Below are 20,819 nucleotides of genomic sequence, written 5' to 3'. Positions count from 1 at the left end.
AGCCGCCAACGCTGGAGCATTTATCATCAGGGATGTTCAAGGGATCAGAATAAGGTGAGCCCAGATATCAAATGGTCGGAGGGCTGGAGGAGAATACACAAATGAGATGGGGCTGAGAGATGTGCGGTCATGGAGGCAAACAAGGAGGACAATTTTAACCATAAGGCAATCTAGATTAACAAACACAGTGATGTTTGAATGGGACTTAGTGCGTTAAACCATGCCATCTTCATGAGTTATAAAGATGATCTGCAGCTTTTCAACCTGCATCAATGTTTCATAAAATGTTTAATATTCACAATTGATGTTTCTTATGCAAAGTGGTTGCAGCAATGACCCTTTGATTGGTACACTGCAGATTCAATGCTCCTTCCAATGGGTTTTTCAGCTATTCAGTTAAGGGACAAAAATGTTGAATGTACAGAGTAACCACCAGGTCAGTGATGTATAATCCCTGCCCAAAAGTGTGATTGGTAATGGTCCGGAGGAAGGTTACCTACCCGTTCTTTGTAATATGCACGATCTACAGAATTACATGCAAGAAGAAAAGGGAGTTGAGGAAATTGGAAATAAAAGCGCAAACATTTCTTTGTAATGTAACAAATGCCCCAACAAAAGTTTCACATTTTGACGATGAAACTAATGATCAAATCCGAAGAGCTGTTTGCAAATCAAACTTCCACAAAGTTCCTTTCTTAGCATTTGTAAATTAAGAAAACGTAGAAGATAGGTAGGATTTATTTTGAGAAAGGAAATAGTGATCTAACTGGAGACTGATACTTTCATCATTAAATCTGTGAAAGCCTGATGTTACAGAATGTAAAATTTGTACTTAAGCATGAGTGATTCTGCAACTGACACCCTGGTTAATAATTATTGGTTCTGGTGAGGCTAGAGATCGAGTCCAAAACTTTACATAAAATTACTCATATCGACAAAGGACAAATTTTCATTATAGGGCTGCAGAGTTCATAAAGAGAGATCTTTTTAAGTTTGAAGCAGATAGTTTGGCCGGTAGGACTGGATGAAAGAATTTTCCTCGATTGTTGTTGGCAGCACACAGAAAAGCAATTTTAATGTTGACATAACATTTTTGCTGGAACGAAAGTGAAAATAAACTGTTTCATTTTTCCCAAAAGTAATATTTCATAATATTTGCCTGTCTTCCAGGTAATGCCGGGTTTTGGTGCTCCAGAAACTTCACAGTGTAAAACTGCAGCCGCTCCATCTGTTACTGCAGTGTCTGATGGAGCTCTGATGAAGGATGGTGCAATGTCTGAAAAATACGTCAACATTATGAGAATCAAGACTTTTAGAATTTCTATTTTGGGCAGGCTAAATAAACCTAATTTGTTTTAGTACTTTATCTTTTTTTACATCCCTTTACATTGTCTCAATCACAGACAAACTTCCTTCCCTTCCAAGCTGATTGTCTGTAAGAACAATCTGGTAATTACCACATAGAACGTGGTGGACACCTTAGATTTTCTGATCACAAAACTTATCTTTTGTATGACTTCCTGTATAGAAGATTAATGATCATTTCTGACCAAGCCTCGAGTCATGTTGCCAGCTAGCACTACACATTCAATAAAGAAACTACCCTTTTGAAACTTAAGACAAGTCATTGATAACAAAATTATTGCCACCTTAATGTCAGCCACCTTTTCAACTATTCTGGCTCCTTTGGCTCTTGATCTGATTGTGTAAATCATATTACTGCCCAAGGATGAGCAATCTGGTGGTGTGCAAACTCTTGAGCATCAACCATGGCTCAGTTGGTAGCAATCTATTCCCACCAGGGCAAAGAAAATCAAGTTTGACACTCCGGTGCGGTACTCAAGCAGCGCTGCACTGCCAGAAGTTCATCTTTTTCAGATGAGACTTTAAACGGAAGCCTTATCTGCTCTTTCAGGTAGACATAAACGATCCCTTGGCACTATTTTGAACAACAGAGACATTATTCCCTGGTGTCTTGGCCAATACGCATTCCTCAATCAACAATGCAGATTATTTGGGCATTATCAGATTCCGAGAGTGAGAGCTTGCACTGCACAAATTGGTTGCCGTGTTTCCTGCATGGCAATAGTGCCAACACTTTCAAAGCATCTTATTGGCTGCAAAGTACTTAGAAACATCTGGCAGCCATGAATCATCATACAAACTGCTATGCAAATGCAAGTCTTTCTTTATTGTGGGTGGCGGAAGGGTCCTTCCTGTTCATTCCCTTACTTCCCCTTTCTTTAATTTTGCCGCTCTCATTGTTGACCAATGGATGCTTAATAGATAAGTATCTTTAAATCAAGCAGCAGAGAGAAGGAGGAATTCAAGGTGTTGCATCATAGTATATGGTGTTTCTAGCTTTGGACAGCAAGAGCCAGATTATTCGGCACCTGAGAGATAATAGTAATCTTTATTAGTGTCACATGTAGTCTTCCATTAACACTGCATTGAAGTTGCTGTGAAAATGGGGTGGGGCTTGGTTTGATTGATTGGCTGGTGGCCAATAAATTGGCCAAAAGACCATAATCTGCCCAGTAACAGGTGGTAATTGGGTCATATTCAAGTGGAATGATTTTCATGGACCCAAGGAGCTCAGTTTGAATTGTGGACACTTAGGGGAAGGACCTGCTCTTTATTTCTCTCTCATTCTCTCTCCATGAAGGCCATGAGTGCTATATTTCTGAAACTGCAGACGCCTGAATGAGTCTAGTGAAAACCATTACCGGCTGCAAACAGAGACCTGGATCTGAAAGCTTACTTTGATAGAAGGTCTGCTTAAAGACAACCATCTAAAACAAAGAGTTTTTTTCCTTTTACGTATTTTTTTTATTTTAAAAAGTATTTTTATTAAGGGTTTGCAGAAATTTTCATAATAAAACAGTAGTAACAATAATAACAAAATAAACTAGAGTAAACGTTAACATAGTGCAAAAAGAGAATATACAATAACAATTAAATAGACATTACCCCATGCAACTCAGTCTTCCCACACCATCCCAATGAAGCACACCCCCCTCGCCCCCCCCCCAAAACAAACACACACACACACACCCACTACGGATTGCTGCTGCTGCTGAAATTTTCATTTTCCCCGAGAAAGTCGACGAACATGGACTTTCTAACCGGGCCAAGTGTTAGATTTGTTTGTGGGAGAGCACTTTGGAGATAGTGACCACAATTTGGTGTCTTTCACTATTGCAATGGAGAGAAATAGGGCCATACAGCAGGGCAAGGTTTATAATTGGGGGAGGGGTAATTATGATGCGATTAGGCAAGAATTAGGTAGCATAAGATGGGAACAGCAACTGTCAGGGTGAGGCACAAATGAAAAGTGGAGCCTGTTCAAGGAACAAATACTGCGTGTCCTTGATAGGTATGTCCCTGTCAGGCAGGGAGGAAATGGCCGTGTGAGGGAACCATGGTTCACAAAAGAGGTTGAATCTCTTTTCAAGAGAAAAAAGGAAGTGTATGTAAGGATGAGAAAACAAGGTTCAGTTGGGTCGCTTGAGGGTTACAAGGTAGCAAGGAATGAGCTAAAAATAAAAGGGCTTAGGAGAGTTAGGAACGGGTATGTGAAATCTTGGCGGGTCGGATCAAGGACAACCCCAAGATGTGAGATTATGTGAGATTTAAAAGAATGACCAGAGTGAGGTTTGGGCCGGTCAAGGACAGTAGTGGGAACTTGTGCATGGAGTCATAAGAAATAGGAGAGGCGTTGAATGAATACTTTTCTTCAGTGTTCACCAAGGAGAGGGGCGATGTTTTTGAGGATGAGAGTGTGATACAGGCGGGTGGGCTGGAGAAAGTAGATATTCTGAGGAAGGATGTATTAGCAATTATGAAAAATCTGAGGGTCGACAAGTTCCCTGGGTCAGATGGGATATATCCAAGGATTCTTTGGGAGGCAAGGGATGAAATTGCAGAGCCTTTGGCTTTGATCCTCACTGTCCACGGGGATAGTGCCAGAGGACTGGAGAGTGGCAAATGTTCTTCCTGTGTTCAAGAAAGGGAATAGGAATGACCCTGGTAATTATAGGCCGGTTAGTCTTACTTCGGTGGTCGATAAGTTAATGGAAAAGGTCCTGAAGGATAGGATTTATGACCATTTGGAAAGATGCAGCTTAATAGTCAACAAGGATTCGTGAAGGGTAAGTCTTGCCTCACAAATTTGATTGAATTCTTTGAGGAGGTAACCAAGTGTGTAGATGAAGGTAGAGCAGCTGATGTCGTATACATGGATTTTAGTAAGGCGTTTGATAAGGTTCCCCATGGTCGGCTTATGAAGAAAGTAAGGAGGTGTGGGATAGAGGGAAATTTGGCCAATTGGATAAGTAAGTGGCTATCACATAGAAAACAGAGGATGGTGGTGGATGGAAAATTTTCAGACTGGAGACCAGTTACCAGCAGTGTACCACATGGATCAGTGCTGGGTCCTCTGCTATTTCTGATTTTTATCAATGACTTGGAGGAGGGGGCTGAAGGGTGGGTCAGTAAATTTGCTGATGACACCAAGATTGGTGGAGTAGTGGATGAGGTGGAGGGCTGTTGTAGGCTGCAAAGAGACATTGATAGGATGCAGAACTGGGCCGAAAAATGGCAGATGGAGTTTAACCCTGATAAGTGCAAGGTGATTCATTTTGGTAGAAAAAATTTGAATGTGGATTACAGGGTCAATGGCAGGGTTCTCAGGAATGTGGAGGAACAGAGAGATCTTGGGGTTCATGTCCACAGATCTCTGAAGATTGCCACTCAAGTGGATAGAGCCGTGAAGAAGGCCTATAATGTGTTAGCGTTTATTAACAGGAGGCTTGAGTTTAAGAGCAACTGTACATGACCCTGGTGCAACTGTATGCTGCAACTGTACATGACCCTGGTGAGACCACATTTGGAGTATTGTGTGCAGTTCTGGTCACCTCACTATAGGAAGGATGTGGAAGCATTGGAAAGGGTGAAAAGGAGATTTACCAGGATGCTGCCTGGTTTGCAGGATAGGTCTTATGAGGAAACGTTGAGGGAGCTAGGGTTTTCTCTTTGGAACGGAGGAGGATGAGAGGAGACTTAATAGAGGTTTATAAGATGATGAGGGGGATAGATAGAGTGGACGTTCAGAGATTATTTCCTCGGGTGGATGTAGCTGTTACAAGAGGGCATAACTATAAGGTTCAGTGTGGGAGAGATAGGCGGGATGTCCGAGGTAGGTTCTTTACTCAGAGAGTGGTTAGGGTGTGGAATGGACTGTCTGCTGTGATAGTGGAGTCGGACACTTTAGGAACTTTCAAGCGGTGATTGGATAGGCACATGGAGCACACCAGAATGACAGGGAGTGGGAAATCTTGATCTTGGTTTCGGACAATGCACGGCACAACATCGAGGGCCGAAGGGCCTGTTTTGTGCTGTACTGTTCTATTTTCTATGAACGGCTGCCACCTTCAAGAGAACCCTAGCGTAGACCCTCTCAAGGCAAACTTTATTTTCTCGAGGCTGAGAAACCCAGCCATGTCATTAACCCAAGTCTCTGCACTCGGGGGCTTCGAGTCCCTCCACATAAATAAAATCCATCTCCGGGCTACTGGGGAGGCAAAGGCCAAAACGTTGGTTTCTTTTGCCCCCTGAACTCTCGGGTCTTCTGACACTCCAAAGATCGCTATCTCTGGACTCGGCATCACCCGTGTGTTAAGCAGCTTGGACATTACCCTCGCGAACCCTTGCCAGAACTCTCTAAGCTCCAGGCATGCCCAAAACATGTGGACATGGTTTTCAGGGCTGCCCTTGCACCTCATACAACTGTCTTCTACCCCAAAAAATTGCTCATTCTCGCTGCCGTCATGCGTGCCCGGTGGACCACCTTAAATTGAATTAGACTGAGCCTGGCACATGATGAGGAGGATTTAACCCTGCCCAGGATCTCTGCCCACAAACCCGCTTCCAACTCCTCACCTAGCTCCTCGTCCCACTTGCCCTTGAGCTCCTCCATCAGGTTTCCTTCGCCTCCTGTAGTTCCTGGTAGATATCTTTTACTTATTATTTTCACCTCTCTCCTCCTTTCTGTGTTTGTCTATCTTGTGTGTGTGCGTGTGTGTATGTGTGTGTGTGTGCGTTTGTGTATATATAAAGGGCGGCGGCAAGTTAAAGTGGGGGATAATAGTTAAACAGTTGCATTTGCTGCATATTTCATTATAGTTCTTGTTATAAATTTAAAAAGTAATTGTGCTTACATTTACAAACCTGGTGACTATAATTATTGGGTAGCCAAGGGCTAAAGACTGGGTATTTTTCAAAGAATTATTGGTTAGAACATAGAACAGTACAGCACAGAACAGGCCCTTCGGCCCTCAATGTTGTGCCGAGCCATGATCACCCTACTCAAACCCACGTATCCACCCTATACCTGTAACCCAACAACCCCCCCCCCCCCCCCCTTAACCTTACTTTTATTAGGACACTACGGGCAATTTAGCATGGCCAATCCACCTAACCCGCACATCTTTGGACTGTGGGAGGAAACCGGAGCACCCGGAGGAAACCCACGCACACAGGGGGAGGACGTGCAGACTCCACACAGACAGTGACCCAGCCGGGAATCGAACCTGGGACCCTGGAACTGTGAAGCATTTATGCTAACCACCATGCTACCCTGCTGCCCGTAATTCAACTGTGTCACGGCTACAGCTCAAGTGGGGCTAGAATTGCCCACGCACACGCCCAGTGCGCCGTAACAGTGGGGGGAGTTCTTGGATGCAGGTATTGCATTGCATGGCTGGTTGAGTAAGGCAGGCAACACACAAACTTTATACTATCTTATTATCAACATGATTAAAACATGCAGACCAGTGCAATATGCACTACTGACTGCAGTCATACTCAGCAAAGAGTCTAGAAATGTGTGTGGCTAACATATTATGAAGTTCACCTTAACCTCTTAAAGACACCTGTTCTCTTAAAGAGGAGGTTGATTTGTGACTTCATTGCAGCGTTAATATAAGCCTACCTGTGATAACAAAAAATAAAAGAAGATGCCAGCTGCAGCAGCTGCTGGAATAGTATCAGAAAGGAAGAAAGGAAGCTGCATATGGAGTGACAGACCAGACAGTACTCCCAGGCTTCTGATATGGAGCTGGAGGTTTTAGCGATGAAAGTGCAAAGGAGAAAAGAGATCTTGTTTGCACAGGGGGCAAGCAAGCCATCACGGCTCACTCTCAATGGAATGGAAGCAGGTATCCATGGAGATCAATTTCCGGAATCTGGACAAGAAGACCTGGATGCAGTGCAGGAAGAAAAATCATTTTCTCCACAGGCCTAGGTCAGTATATGCATCTTCAAAAGGCATCTTCTACCCACCTCACCACTGTTTAACACACCAAAGCCTCATTGCTCACCCATCGGCAATGACTCATGCCTCACATTCAGATGCTCCACCTCACCCTCACAAACCTACCGATGCTGCCAGCCTCACATCCACCTCGCGGCCTTCCAGTCATTGCAACCTCACCCAGAAGAGCTTGAGCAACTGCAGGCCTCTGATGAAAAATTACTGTCACTTCATCGCAGCCACCAGTTGAGAAACTAGCACTGTTCATACGTTATATGGTAATATTGATACAATATCAGCATGTTGTGAGTCACTACAAGTGTGTTGCAGGCAAGGCAGAAAGAAAGGATAGCACATGTGCCAGTTCACTGGAGGGTAATTGCAGACATGTTCAGCTGCACAGAATTCAGTCGAGGATTCGATGGAGCAATGTACAGGAGAATGTTGATGGGCTTGAACACAAAAATCCTTGACACATTGACAGGCCTGCCACACAGCCGAAAGTTACTGTCAAGGAGTGAAAAGGAGTCAAACTCCAACTTAGCTCTCAGTTTTGCCTGGAGCTTGAAGTGCGGTCCTGCCAGCGTGGAAGTGATGACCAATTCCATGACAACATCCACATACACTAACTGCGACATAGCATCTGGTGGCCATTGTTTCAGCTCCCATTGCTTCCAGATACCACTCCACATCTCACTGTTGCAGTAGAAGCTTAGACTAATGTCACTAGATCCATTTTTGTTATCATGCAAGCCTGGCAGATTACTAGGAATGAATTGGCATTGCCCCACTGGGTGGCAAAGGCTTTGCCTGGCATGAACATGAAGCTGCATTCTCCCTGGATGACAGCACTAGTATTCCTATACTGCCAGATTGCTGTTGCTGCTGCCTTTGAGCCAACCAGCTTCAAAACGTTTTTGCCCATGTTGAGTTGATGAAATCTGAAGCTGGGCCCTCAAGGCTGAGCTGTTCGAGATCAATTCTTCTTTCTAATAACCCCCGACTCCTTTGTTAATCAAAAATCCATCTAACTCAGCCATGAATAGATCTAATGATTTGAATTTAAACAACCACCCACCACTTCTTTCTGGGAAAGAGAATGACCCTTACAGAAAGAAAAAATTCCCTTTGTCTTTCTGTCCACAACACCTTTGTCAATCTCCACTTATCGCTGGCCCTCTATCCAGCCCCACTGCTCCACGACCTCTCACTACAGTCTAAATCTGGCCCTATTTCCTATTCTCTCTAGTTATGACAAAGAGTCATCCAGACTTGAAACTTCTGCTCCCTTCTCTCTCCACAAATGCTGTCAGACCTGCTGAGATTGTCCAGGATGTTTGGTTTTCGTTTCAGATTACATCATCCGCGGTAATTTGCTTTTATCCAGGTTTATTAACTAAATTTAAATTCCACCATCCACTGTGGTGGGATTTGAACCTTTTTTGTTATCCTTCCCCTTCCACTTGCTCAACACCTTTCATGCTTCTAACTTTACACAGTTCAGTAACCTGAAAGATTAACTCTAGTTTTCTTTCCAAAGATGATGCCTGACCTGCTGGGCATATACAATGTTTTCTGGTTTATTTCAGATTTCCAGTATCTGGAGTATTTTTTCCCTCGGATCAAAATGATTCTCGGCATAGTTGCACACCAAATGTATGTTCATCGAGTGGTAGCCGCTGTGGTTGTGATACATCTCCCCGTTAATACATGGGGCCCACAATACTACATACAGGCAATTGATGGTACACTGAACCAAAGGGCATCACTCTAGCCTGGTAACACGTATGTTCATTCCTCCTGCTTCTGTTTGGTGAGGGAAGACAGAAAGTTTTCCAATCCCAGCGTACAAGGTTTCTGTCACCTCTCCCATGCAGTGATGCACAGAAAATCACGAAATGCTGCTAATATCCCCTGCCTCCCCCAAAAGGAACCATGGTGTCACATACATTACATAGAACATACATTGCAGAAGGAGGCGCTTTGGCCCATCGAGTCTGCACCGGCCCACTTAAGGCCTCACTTCCACCCAATCCCCGTAACCCAATAACCCGTCCTAACTAAGGGCAATTTAGCCTGGCCAATCCACCTGACCTGCACGTCTTTGGATTGTGGAAGGAAACCGGAGCACCCGGAGGAAACCCACGCAGACACGGGGAGAATGTGCAGACTCCGCACAGACAGTGATCCAGGGGGGGAATCAAGCCTGGGACCCTGGCGCTTTGAAGCCACAGTGCTAACCACTGTGCTAACCCGCTGCCCTATGTTGAAATTGATCACCACAATGATCTTCATTCTGCTGTACTGCTGCAGGACCAGTTGCAGGAGGTGGTACAGTTCAGTGACCACCTCCTTGGTAATATGTAGCTGCCTCAGACACTGTTTCTTACTGAGGTGAGGTGGAGAAGTGGTCCCCGAAGATCCTTGGTGGGTATGACCTATTGAGAAGCCTCTGTCCCTCATTGTATGTACAGCTTCCCCTCCCTGCTCCTGGTGCTTCATGTCCTCATACTGCTGAAGCTCAAGCAGGATTACAACAATAGCCCCATTACTTAAAATAGCTTTTCTCCTAACAGCCTTCCAACTCATCAGACCTCCTTATCAAAGACCAACACTTTTACAACGTTCAACACAGAACTTCCACTCTCCCTGAAGCAGCAAAGGAATTTCAAAGGCACCTCACTTGGAAGTCCTAAGGTGATCCTTTTAAAACGCATTAGTGAGAGGCTCCCTGGTGCTGCGAGTCTTTAAGAGATGTTAACAGGAAGTGCAAGGTCGAAAAGGTAAATTTGGGTATCAGATCAGCATTTTGAGCTGTTTAATGTCACAATTTAGCCACTCTGCACCCGGACAGCCATGCTGCACCATATGGCTACACCGGAATACTCCAAGGTGGTGGTACTTCAGAATGCTGGCAAATTCATTCTACCGTCAGAATATAGTGTGCTTACATCTCAATGTCTTTTGACCATATCCGGTATATTAATCCAGGTTTTTTCAAAGTGTGGGTCGCTTCCCTCCGATAAGTGGCGGCTGCTCCCGCAGTGGTTCCAATCGCGGGAGAAGCACCCATCGAACGCTACGGCATTTAAATTGAGAATGGTGGCTACCTTTTAAATGAGAATGAAAGGAGACTTGCAACCAGAAGCGACAGCAGTGAGGAGGTCATGCTCCCTGTAAGTACACTGTATGTATGTGCTTTTGACACCAAATCATGGAGGAGACCTTCTTTCATTTTCTTGCTGCTAGCAAGCTACGCAAGAGGGCTGTGAAGATGAATCATGTTCTTCCAAGAAAGAGATGACCAGAGGCATGAATAGGCAGTGTATTTACTGACCTGGACCTCACATCTGAATCTCTTGGAGAGAGCTGCTCAGAAAAATCCAAGGCGGGACAGAGCTGTGCTAGTGTTAGCTCTATACAGAGCTCCCAGAGCTCTGGTTGACATTCTACAAAGAAGAAACTTAACCCGGGAACAAAGCGGTAACAATGATTTCTTAAGGTATGGTTTTGTCAATTGTGCCAATGTAAATAAGGAGGCAAAGCCCATGTGCGTTACATGCAGGGAAGCAATGGCAAACAAGAGGAGAAATTTCTGATTTTGAAAGAGAAGTGGTGGATCAAAAATTCCTTTTGAGGTTGAGTCCCCAGAGTCAGTTAAAATAATAATGTATTATTATCACACAAGTAAGCTTACATTAATACTGCAATGAAGTTACTGTGAAAATCTCCTAGTTGCCACATTCCGGCACCTGTTCGGATACACAGAGGGAGAATTCAGAATGTCCAATTCACCTAACAAACATGTCTTTCGGGACTTGTGGGAGGAAACCAAAGCACCCGGAGGAAACCCACGCAGACACAGGGAGAAAGTGCAGACTTCACTCTGCACAGACAGTGACCCAAGCAAGAATTGACCTGGGATCCTGGCGCTGAAGCAACAATGCTAACCACTGTGCTACCGTGCCGCCTTAACTTACAGCTGACGCCAAATGAAAAGACTATGCTGCTGTACCTTGCCTGGGACAGTACATTAAAACATGCCAAACACCTATGAGGCTGTCAGCATTCTGGTGAACCATCTCCTGGAGTATCCAGTGCTGCTTAAAATAAGCATTTTCTTGCTCTTGCTCTTCCCGATGACCTACATGTGTGAGGTTAGATTTTCCGTTCTCACAAAGATGAAGATGGCACAAAGGAAATGATTGAATGCTGCACCTCATATGCGCATTGTCCTCTCCTCCTGTGAACTTGATTGGAGTGAGATCGTGAGGGTCAAGCAGGCTCCCCTTTCGCAAAAGGTATGCCAACGTAATGTGTGTCGTGAAGGTCAGCTGGCGTGTGTTGCGAAGATTGGTCAGCGTGGGTCCCGAAGGTCGGCCGATTGGTAAAAGCTGATCCCGGTAAAAGGAGTTTGTAAAACGCTCCATTAATCCATGTTTTTTTTCAAGCTTTGATTAGTCCAAAACTCTATGGCATCTGTTCTTTCTTGTTCAAAATCCTTGCCAAGAATGGTTGACTATCTGTGTCCGAACAAATTGATTTTCAAATCCTTGGGTTTATAGCATTCCATGGCTTCACTCCATTCATTCAGAGTGATCTTCACGAGCAACATATCCCAGCTCCTCTGACTCAGGATTTATTGTGTCATGTGAGAGTACCTTTAAGAAATGGGTGTTTGTAAATGGGTGTGTATATAAATATCTGTAGTGAGAATAGCTTTAAGAAATGGGTGTTTTTAACTGCAGTGATGTCAGAGAGTGGGTGGAGCTGGGCTGTCTGTCAGCTTTTTACTTTCGCTTTAGACTTTATAATGCAGGGTGGGTTTGGTTTCATTTTAGTTATGGAGAAGCTGCAATCACAGCAGGATGTGTGTGAATCTCTGCAAGCTTATGAATGTCCATTTGCTGATTTCAACGTGTTAACTGTTCTCAGTAGTGAAGTTAAACCTGAGGTGCTGCTGTTAAAGGTTTTGTTTTAAGTCTTATGGATGTTAAAAGGAAAGCTCAAGGATTACTTAGTGTTGTATTCTTTGGGGGTTGTATTTGAATTAATGGTTGATAAGATGTTCACTGTATGTTGTAAAAAGGTTAACTTGAGTTCATAAAATAAACATTGTTTTGCTTTAAAAAAATACTTTTCCATTTCTGCTGTACCACACCTGTAGAGTGGGCCGTGTGCTCCCCATACCACAATCTATTAAAAGTTGTGGGTCAGGTGAATGCCATGATACACTTTGGGCTTCTCTAAACCCTGGCCCTTAACAATTGCTTGTCCTGCATTCCTGCTGCTCTGCTGTCAGATGCCCACCTTCCAGTCACTAAGACTTATTTTTCAAAATTCTTTCCCAAAACTACTTAATCTCGTTCAGTTCCTTCCTCCCATACAACGCCTCCTCAAACACATTTCTTCAACTGTCTTCAGTTTTCCAGCCTATATTCCCACTTCTTGCTTTGTATCTGTCATTCCACCTTTTACGCCAGGAGTGATAGATAAATTTAAGCTGTTTCATGCAATATTAATGCGCTATTTCATTTTCTTTTCATTTGGGATCTTTGCTTTTCTAATCCTGCAGCTGCAATAACTTGAAGCAAGAGATTGACACAAACTGGAAGGCTGCTCGGATCAAATCCTCTTATTCATTTGCAGAAGTTCACTCCATATTGCTATAAATTAAGTACAACCAGGTAAAGATCATATTTGTTATTGCTAAATCTTCAATAGAGGTTCGTTAGTGCTTCAAAATATAATCACATACACTTTCTCAAGCTATACTTTTGTAAAACTTACTTTTTCAATTGCTTAAACATTACTGGAATTTAAACTAAAACTATACAAATGTCTCTAAGCAGCTCCAGCTGTGTTTGCCTCCAAGTAAGGGATAATGATGGAGTCAGTGGATTGGAAGAATTTTGAATTGTGTGTACACGGAAGGAAATGCTATGCTTTGAGCACATTTATCTTTTGGGATTTGAAGTGCTTAATTAATCTATTGATAAACAAATTAACATACTATTTACAAAAGTACTTTTGTTAAAATAATGTAGAATGTCATAATTTTAACTGCTAAGCTTCATAAATATGGAACATCTCTATATTTATGGCACACTACAAAGCAATTAACAGTGTATGTTATTTTTAACATTGGGTTACAGTATTACTGTGGTTCTGAAACAGTTCACTATTATGTCTGAATCAGGAACTGCATGCAACCAAATAAGGAGGGAAGTAATTTGGGACACACAGTAATGTGCATGGCTCAGGAATGTGTTTATCTGAAGTTAACTGTAAACTCATTCCACTATTCTAACTTTCCTTTGACCTTAACAGCCAGAGAGACGCTTGCATTACCACCCAAGTGCAGGGAGACCAGATTGATACTGCTATGATCCCCATAGAGACCAGTAACTTTTAAGAATTTAAAACTTAGTGAATGACTGAAAGGATCACACAAGATTTCAAATATTAAGACTTTTACTTTTGATTTTGCCTATTTCAGCAGGCAACTTATACTCTAAACTACAGAAAATATCTCCTATTTAATTTTTACAAACACGGAAAATCCTCCTGTCATCATTATTCTGAATTCTGTCCCTTAAATGGACATTTCATTCTCTCAGAACCAGTCTAAAGTGATTCATAGTTCACGTGGGCTCACTTCCATTTTTTTTCTTTCACAGTTGAGTAACTCCTAATCCCAGACTGATTTTCATGGCAAGGGAAACTGGAAATTTTCCCCTCCGGTCAAAGTTAGGCAAATCTTCCAGCTTTATTTAAACTCTCATGACTTGGTGACTCCCACCCACATCCTGCATGGTGAATAACAGGGACTTGCTGCCTCTATCTCTCTCACTTGGATTCTTGCAGACTGACCCTGTCTGTGAGGTTCAGTAAAACTCTGTAATCCATTCCTACAGTGACTTCCTATGAACATATACCTTCCCGAGGCTCGAGACTAACACTCTATCCATTATTAGCACAGCTGCTCTGACCATTGTTCACATGTGTAAATATCTTGCACTTTCTTCACTATAAGGAGCCACAAAATAAATGGCAGAACCATCAGGAGTTTGAGACACAGAGAGATCTGGGTGTGCAAGTCCACAGATCCTTCAAAGTGGCAGCACAGGTGGAAATGGTGGTAAAGCATATGGCATGCTTGTCTTCATAGGATGGAGTATGGAGTATAAAAGTTCAAAAATTGCATTACAGTTATATAAAATGTTGGTTAGGCCACATTTGGAATACTGTGTCCAATTTTGGTCACCACACTACCAGTAGAACATGGAGGCTTTGGAGAGAGTACAGAAAAGGTTTACCAGTATGGAAGGTATTAGCTATGAGGAGAGATTGAATAAACTGCCATTGTTCTCCCCAGAGAGACAGAGGCTGAGGAGCGACCTGATAGAAGTTTATAAAATTATATGGGGTATGGATGGAGGCTTTTTCCCAGGTCGGAATTTAAAATTACAAGGGGGCAGAAGTTCAAGGTGAAGAGGGACACGTTCAGTGGAGATGTGCGGGGAAAGTTTTTTTTACATAGAGGGTGGTGGTGGCCTGGAATGCACTGCTAAGTGAGGTGGTTGAGGCAGATACGTTAGCGGCCCTGAGGGGCTGGTTTAGCACAGTGGGCTAAGACAGCTGGTTTGTAATGCAGAACAAGACCAGCAACGTGGGTTCAATTCCCGTTCCAGCCTCCCTGTACAGGCGCCGGAATGTGACGACCAGGGGCTTTTCACAGTAACTTCATTGAAGCCTACTTGTGACAATAATTTATTATTATTATTAAGACTTATCTGGATAGAAACATGAACAGACGGGGTATAGATTGATACAGGCGGTTGGTCTAGATAGGACACGTGATTGCCGCAGGCTTAGAGGGCAGAAGGGCCTGTTCCTGTGCTGTATTGTTCTTTGTTTTTAAGACACCCTGGGCCCTCCTTTAACTGTCAAGCCACTCAAGCTTGTTGGCAGCAGAATTCTGAACAATCACACAACCCCCTTCAATCCTCCATTTGATCCGAAATTAAAAACACAGAGCCAAAACATAACAATCTTCCAACTTTCATATCTGTAACAATACTTACTGGTAACAGTGAGATATGAAGGCGTTTGAATATCTCCTCCTTCATTCCGAGCAAAACACTGGAATATTCCCGAGTCTTCAGGGACCAGCCCCTGGATCTGCAGGATCCCACTTACCATCTCCTTATATCTGCTGTTGTTCAACATTATTACTGGGACTGAATCTTTGTACCATTCCAGACTAGGTAGTGGTATACCTGCATGTAATAAAGAGTTAAAACCGAAAGATGAGTACGCTCTTTTTTAATACTTCAGAATGAAAGTACTTTTCCAACAGTACTGTTCCTTTTTAAGCTATCTGCAGATGTAATAAGCATTAATAAAAAAAAAATTATGGTTTACTTTGCTCACAACACTCACCCATAGCTCTACATGGAATATCAACAGTTTTTTCTACTTCACCCTGAATTCTCCGCTCAGGTTCTGCAGTGAAATATGGTGGTTCTATGGGAGAAGAGTGGTGATATTAAAAGAAAAATCAAATATCGGGTCAACAATAACCAGATGCAGATTCAAGTAGGTTTTGGCCAAAACTTCCAATTGACTTATAATCATCCCAGAAAGGTTTGATCATGCAGTCCATGATTTTTGCATTGAGCTCAACAAATTCATGAGGTTCCATTGACAATAGCCTTCAAGTCGAACATACAAGTACTAGAACAGATGTGGAAGATCCATGTTAACTGTGGTCACTGGGAACCTTCACTAATGACCCTGGTAAACTATCTAAAGGTGTGGCGAGATTCTCTCATTTACATCCCAATTGCGGGCATCAGCTGCACAAGGACGTGCTGAAGGGACCATGACATCCAGCTGGAGATACATATCTGGGAGGAACCCTCCGTTCACTACTGCAGCCACTAGCTCCCCAGAACCAATTAATTGTTGCCACTGAGGCCATTTTTATAATGGGTCCTGTAAAATAAAACAAAATTGGCCTTTTACATAAGAACATAAGAACTAGGGGCAGGAGTAGGCAATTCAGCTCCTCTAGCCTGCTCCATCAATCAATACGATCATGGCTGCTTGGCCCTCATCTCCACCTTCTTGCCCGCTCCCCATAACCCATCATCCCATTGCTAATTAAAAACCTATCTATCTCCCCCTTTAATATGTTTAGTGTCCTGGCATCCAGTACACTCTGGGGTAGAAAATTCTCCAGGTTCACGACCCTTTGGGTGAAGCAATTCCTCCTCATTTATGTTTTAAATCTGCCGGCCCTTAGCTTAAAACATTAAAGCCTTTTCTTCCGGTAGAGTGCAAATTGATTCACACAATTAATGATTGTCAGAGGTGTGTGCTTGGTATGATCAAACATCAGATCATAATGAAGGCCTCCTGCATTGGAACTCCCAAAGAAGGGAGTCCCAGCCTCAGCCCATAACCCCCTTACCGTGATAACCACGATTATAACCGGGAGGGGGTGGCAGCAGGACTTGGAGGAATCCCGAATGCAATACCAGAATAGACATGGATTTTTACATCACTTAAATTTAATACACAAAGTATAAATGCATATAGAAATCAATTACTTCAACCATCCCAAAATTGTATGAAATTAATCTCATTATTTATTTCTATTTATTAATTAAATATTATAAGGATTTCAACTGGCCTGTTTCACCAAGATAAATAAAATCTTCATTATTCTCTGTCGAGTTGTAAAGCTTTATTGAAAAGCTACTGGTTTTGCTTCACGTTAATCAACATCATAAACATACCCAAAAAGTGAATGAAAAATTTCAATGATGAAAATAAATATTTGCACTTCAAGAGCTGAAGAGGAAATTCATTCGTCAGAGAATTAAACATGAGTTGTTACCTATAATAGTCAGGTAGGCATTTGCGTGAACAGAAATGCTGCTGCTCTGTAATGTGGCCTCACACTCATACATGCCAATAACAGCTGAGGTCGGATTTAAGATTGTGAATCGCCTTCCAAACACACCAATTCCACCTTTCAGTTCCACACCATTTCGCTTCCAGGTAATACTCAGTCTGTCCACTGGCCTATTGGAAACAAATGGCAAGGGAATTATTTTCTACATAAGCATTCAACCGTCTAGCAGTTCTACTAGTCAAGGAAGAGAGCTGTAAATATATTGGCCAAGATCTTGTGAACAAAAAAATACTGCTGAACGAAGGGACATGGTGCAGAAGCTTTTTGCCTGGCACTCATTGGAACAAATCACAAGAGTACCAAATTTCAAAGGATACAAAAATTAAACTACATGAGAAAAGGGTACTGATTGGCAGATAATCGGCAGAGGCATTTCCATGAAGTATGCACCAGGGAACAGTTATCCCCCAAGCTCTTGTTTAAATTCAAACCAGGCAAGTTGACTCCGATCAGGAGGCATTGCCAAAGGGAATATAACAGCGAGCAGTTGTCCTCTCAGCTTTGATATAGTTGAAAAAGGAACAATGCCTGCTGAGAGTCGGCAATGGACATTTTTCTGTGGTGGGATGTAATGAATGGTGTGCCACAAGGATCAGTGCTGCCCGAGTGCGAGGGTTCATTCTCACTGGAGTCATTTTCTCCCCCCATCACCCCCAACCACCATGTGAGGATCTTCAGGCCACATAAGGCTGGACAGCACCCTGTGTCAGAGTCCCCCACTCTGCCCATGCAGTTTGGTCTCTCATGGGACTTCACTCAAGAACCTCACAGTCGACCCCACTCCTGACCCTATTGATTCATCTGCTCCCACCCACTTCTCCAGCTGCCATCTGAGGGCAACCCCTCAGTGGTTACATCGCCAGAAGCCCAACATGCAGGTTATGGAAAGCGCCGTCTACATACCAGCCACCAGACCCTTGAAACCTGGAGGCTCACAGACATGAAGGGTCACTAAGGCCTGAGGATGGCCCCACCCCCAAAGATGCTGTCGATACGAAACCACCACCCCACCAACTCCCGCCCAGCTCAGAGTTGAATTTATCTGTGACCCCACATCCTCTCCGCTGCCCCCTCTCTGACTGGCACCCTGGATGGTCACCTCAACATAGACCCATAGAATTCCTATAGTGCAGAAGGAGGCCATTCAGCCCATCAAGTCTGCACCGACCCTCTGAAAGAACGCCCTACCCAGGCCCACTCCCCCACACTATCCCCATAATCCAATAATAACCTGTGTGCTCACTTCCAACATCCCCTTCGGAGGGGAGGTTGCTAGGTTCTCGTTTTCACATAGCTGTTGTAAATCACGCCGACGACCAATGAATAATCAATGAGGGGGGGAAGTCCTGGTGGGAGGGCTTGTTGATGATATTATAATGTACTAAAATTAGGTTCCTGACCTTCTATGGCATTTTTCTCATTACGCCACTGGCTAAGGGCCTGGAAAAACGGAAAATGCGATGGCGCAAGCGAGAATCGTGTTTTCCGATTCATGCCGAGTTTTCTGTCCACTGTTCTCACTGACAGCTAACACGGGTTCTCAATCGCCCCCTACATCTGGAGAACAGTGTACAGTCTCAGTGTCCTTATTTAAGGAAGGATGTAGCTAAGTTCGAAGCATTTCAGAGAAGGTTAATAGACTAATGCTTGGAATAGGCAGGTTGTCTTATAAGGAAAGGCTGAACAGGCACGGCTTGTATGCACTGAAGTTTAGAAAAGTAAGGCGACATGATTGTAGTTCATGGACTTCCGGTTGCGGCTATGCGGAGCTAAGGCGCACGTTCGGCAGCTCCCGCTACTTAAGGACTTTTGGGCCGATTTGAGGGCCCCAAATGGCGCTGTTTCGACAAATCCCGGTGGGGGAAGGTGTCTAGAGGAGCGTTCCCCATAATTTATGGTGCTCACCCGGAGTGGGGCAAAGGAAAAGGCTGCAGCAGCTCCCCAAGAAAAGCGGGGGAAGAAGGACAAAATGGCGGCCGGCGGAACACCCGAGGACTGGTGGAAGTGGGCGCAGGAGCAGCAGGCCTCTCTTCTGCACTGTTTTGCGGAGCTGAAGGCTGAGCTGCTGGACTCCCTGAATGCGACTACCAACAAGCTGCTTGGGACCCAGGCGGCCCAGGAGGCGTCCATTCGGGAGTTGCAGCAGCAGGCCGCTGAGAGGGAGGAGGAGGCCGTGGCCCTTGTGTGGAAAGTGGAGTTGCACGAGGTACTTCACAAAAAGTGGCAAGACCGCTTGGAGGAGCTGGACGTTCGCACAAGGCGAAAGAATTTGAGGATCCTGGGCCTGGCGGAGGGGCTGGAGGGGTCGGATCTCCCGGCGAATGTGACCACGATGTTGAGCTCGTTCATGGGAGCGGGGTCCTTCCATTTGCCCCTGGAGCTTGAGGGAGCTCACAGAGTGCTGGCCAGGAGGCCTAAGGCAAATGAGCCCCCGAAGGCGGTGCTGGTGCGGTTCCACCGATTCAGCGACCGGGAGCGTGTGCTGCGCTGGGCCAAGAAAGAGAGGAGCAGCAAGTGGGAGAATTCGGTAGTGAGAATCTACCAGGGCTGGAGTGCGGAGGTGGCTAAGCGGCGGGCCGGGTTCAACCGGACGAAGGCGGTGCTGCATGCCAAGCAGGTCAGATTTGGAATGCTGCAGCCTGCACGCCTGTGGGTGACAGACAAGGACCGGCACCACTACTTCGAGTCCCCGGAGGAGGCGTGGGCCTTTGTACAGGCGGAGAAGCTGGACTCGAACTAGGGCCTGGGGACACACTATGGCTGTTGCTGTTTTCGCTGTTGCTGTTTTTTAACTTTGACATGTGTGTTTTTTATGCTGGTTTTCTTTTTGCTCTGTTTCCGGGTGGGTCTGTCTGTTGGGTATGGGTGTGGGGTATGTGGGTAATGTTGGGGGTTTGTATTTTATATGTTCTCTTCTGTACGGGGCTGGGGGTTGGGGTGAACCTGGATTTTGGGGAGCTGCGTCAGAAGGGTGGGGTGTGGCAGTGTGAAAGCGCGGGCTTTTCTCTGGTTTCCCGCGCTGCGGGGCGGGGAGGCGGAGCTGGCGTGGCCTCTACTGGTTTTCTTTCCCGCGCTGAAGCGGTGCCAAGGAGGTGTGGCAAGAGGGGGATGACCCCATGCCGGGAGGGGATGGGTTTTGGCGGGAGCTGCCGGGGTCAGCAGAAGTCAGCTGACTCACGGAGGTACCATGGAGGGTGCGTCGCGGCTAGGAGGGGTCCTAGCCTGGGGGGGGGGGGGGGGGGGGGGGGGGGGAATACCGGGTTGCTGCTGGAATGGCCAGGAAGGAGCTGATGTGGGCCGGGGGGGTAGAGGAGAGGCGTTATCGCCATGGGGAACGGGTCGGGCGGGGCGACCTGGCCTGGGGCGAGCAGTCGATAAGCTATGGCTAGCCGGCGGGGGAGGGGGGCGGGTTGCCCTCTGATCTGGCTCATTACCTGGAACGTGAGGGGGCTGAATGGGCCGGTTAAGAGAACTAGGGTATTTTCTCATCTGAAGGGGTTGAAGGCGGACGTGGCTATGCTC

The 20,819-nt window shown here is 44.9% G+C and overlaps 1 protein-coding gene across 4 annotated transcripts in view; it reads right to left on the bottom strand.

The window, feature by feature from the left end:
* Positions 1 to 20,819, bottom strand: part of sdk1a (sidekick cell adhesion molecule 1a) — a 1,043,142-nt gene that overhangs the window by 384,072 nt on the left and 638,251 nt on the right. For all 4 annotated transcript variants that reach the window (XM_038820122.1, XM_038820123.1, XM_038820124.1 and 1 more), the window contains 4 exons: positions 17,220 to 17,407; positions 15,758 to 15,841; positions 15,400 to 15,594; positions 1,160 to 1,276 (listed from right to left, as the gene is read on the bottom strand). In XM_038820122.1, the coding sequence (XP_038676050.1) occupies positions 1,160 to 1,276; positions 15,400 to 15,594; positions 15,758 to 15,841; positions 17,220 to 17,407 (584 nt within the window). The remainder of the gene's footprint in view (positions 1 to 1,159; positions 1,277 to 15,399; positions 15,595 to 15,757; positions 15,842 to 17,219; positions 17,408 to 20,819) is intronic.

Source organism: Scyliorhinus canicula, chromosome 15 (assembly GCF_902713615.1).
Source record: "Scyliorhinus canicula chromosome 15, sScyCan1.1, whole genome shotgun sequence".
NCBI classification, from domain to species: domain Eukaryota; kingdom Metazoa; phylum Chordata; class Chondrichthyes; order Carcharhiniformes; family Scyliorhinidae; genus Scyliorhinus; species Scyliorhinus canicula.
Note: the sequence above shows the minus strand (reverse complement) of the source record. Positions and strands in the feature narration are given on the sequence as shown.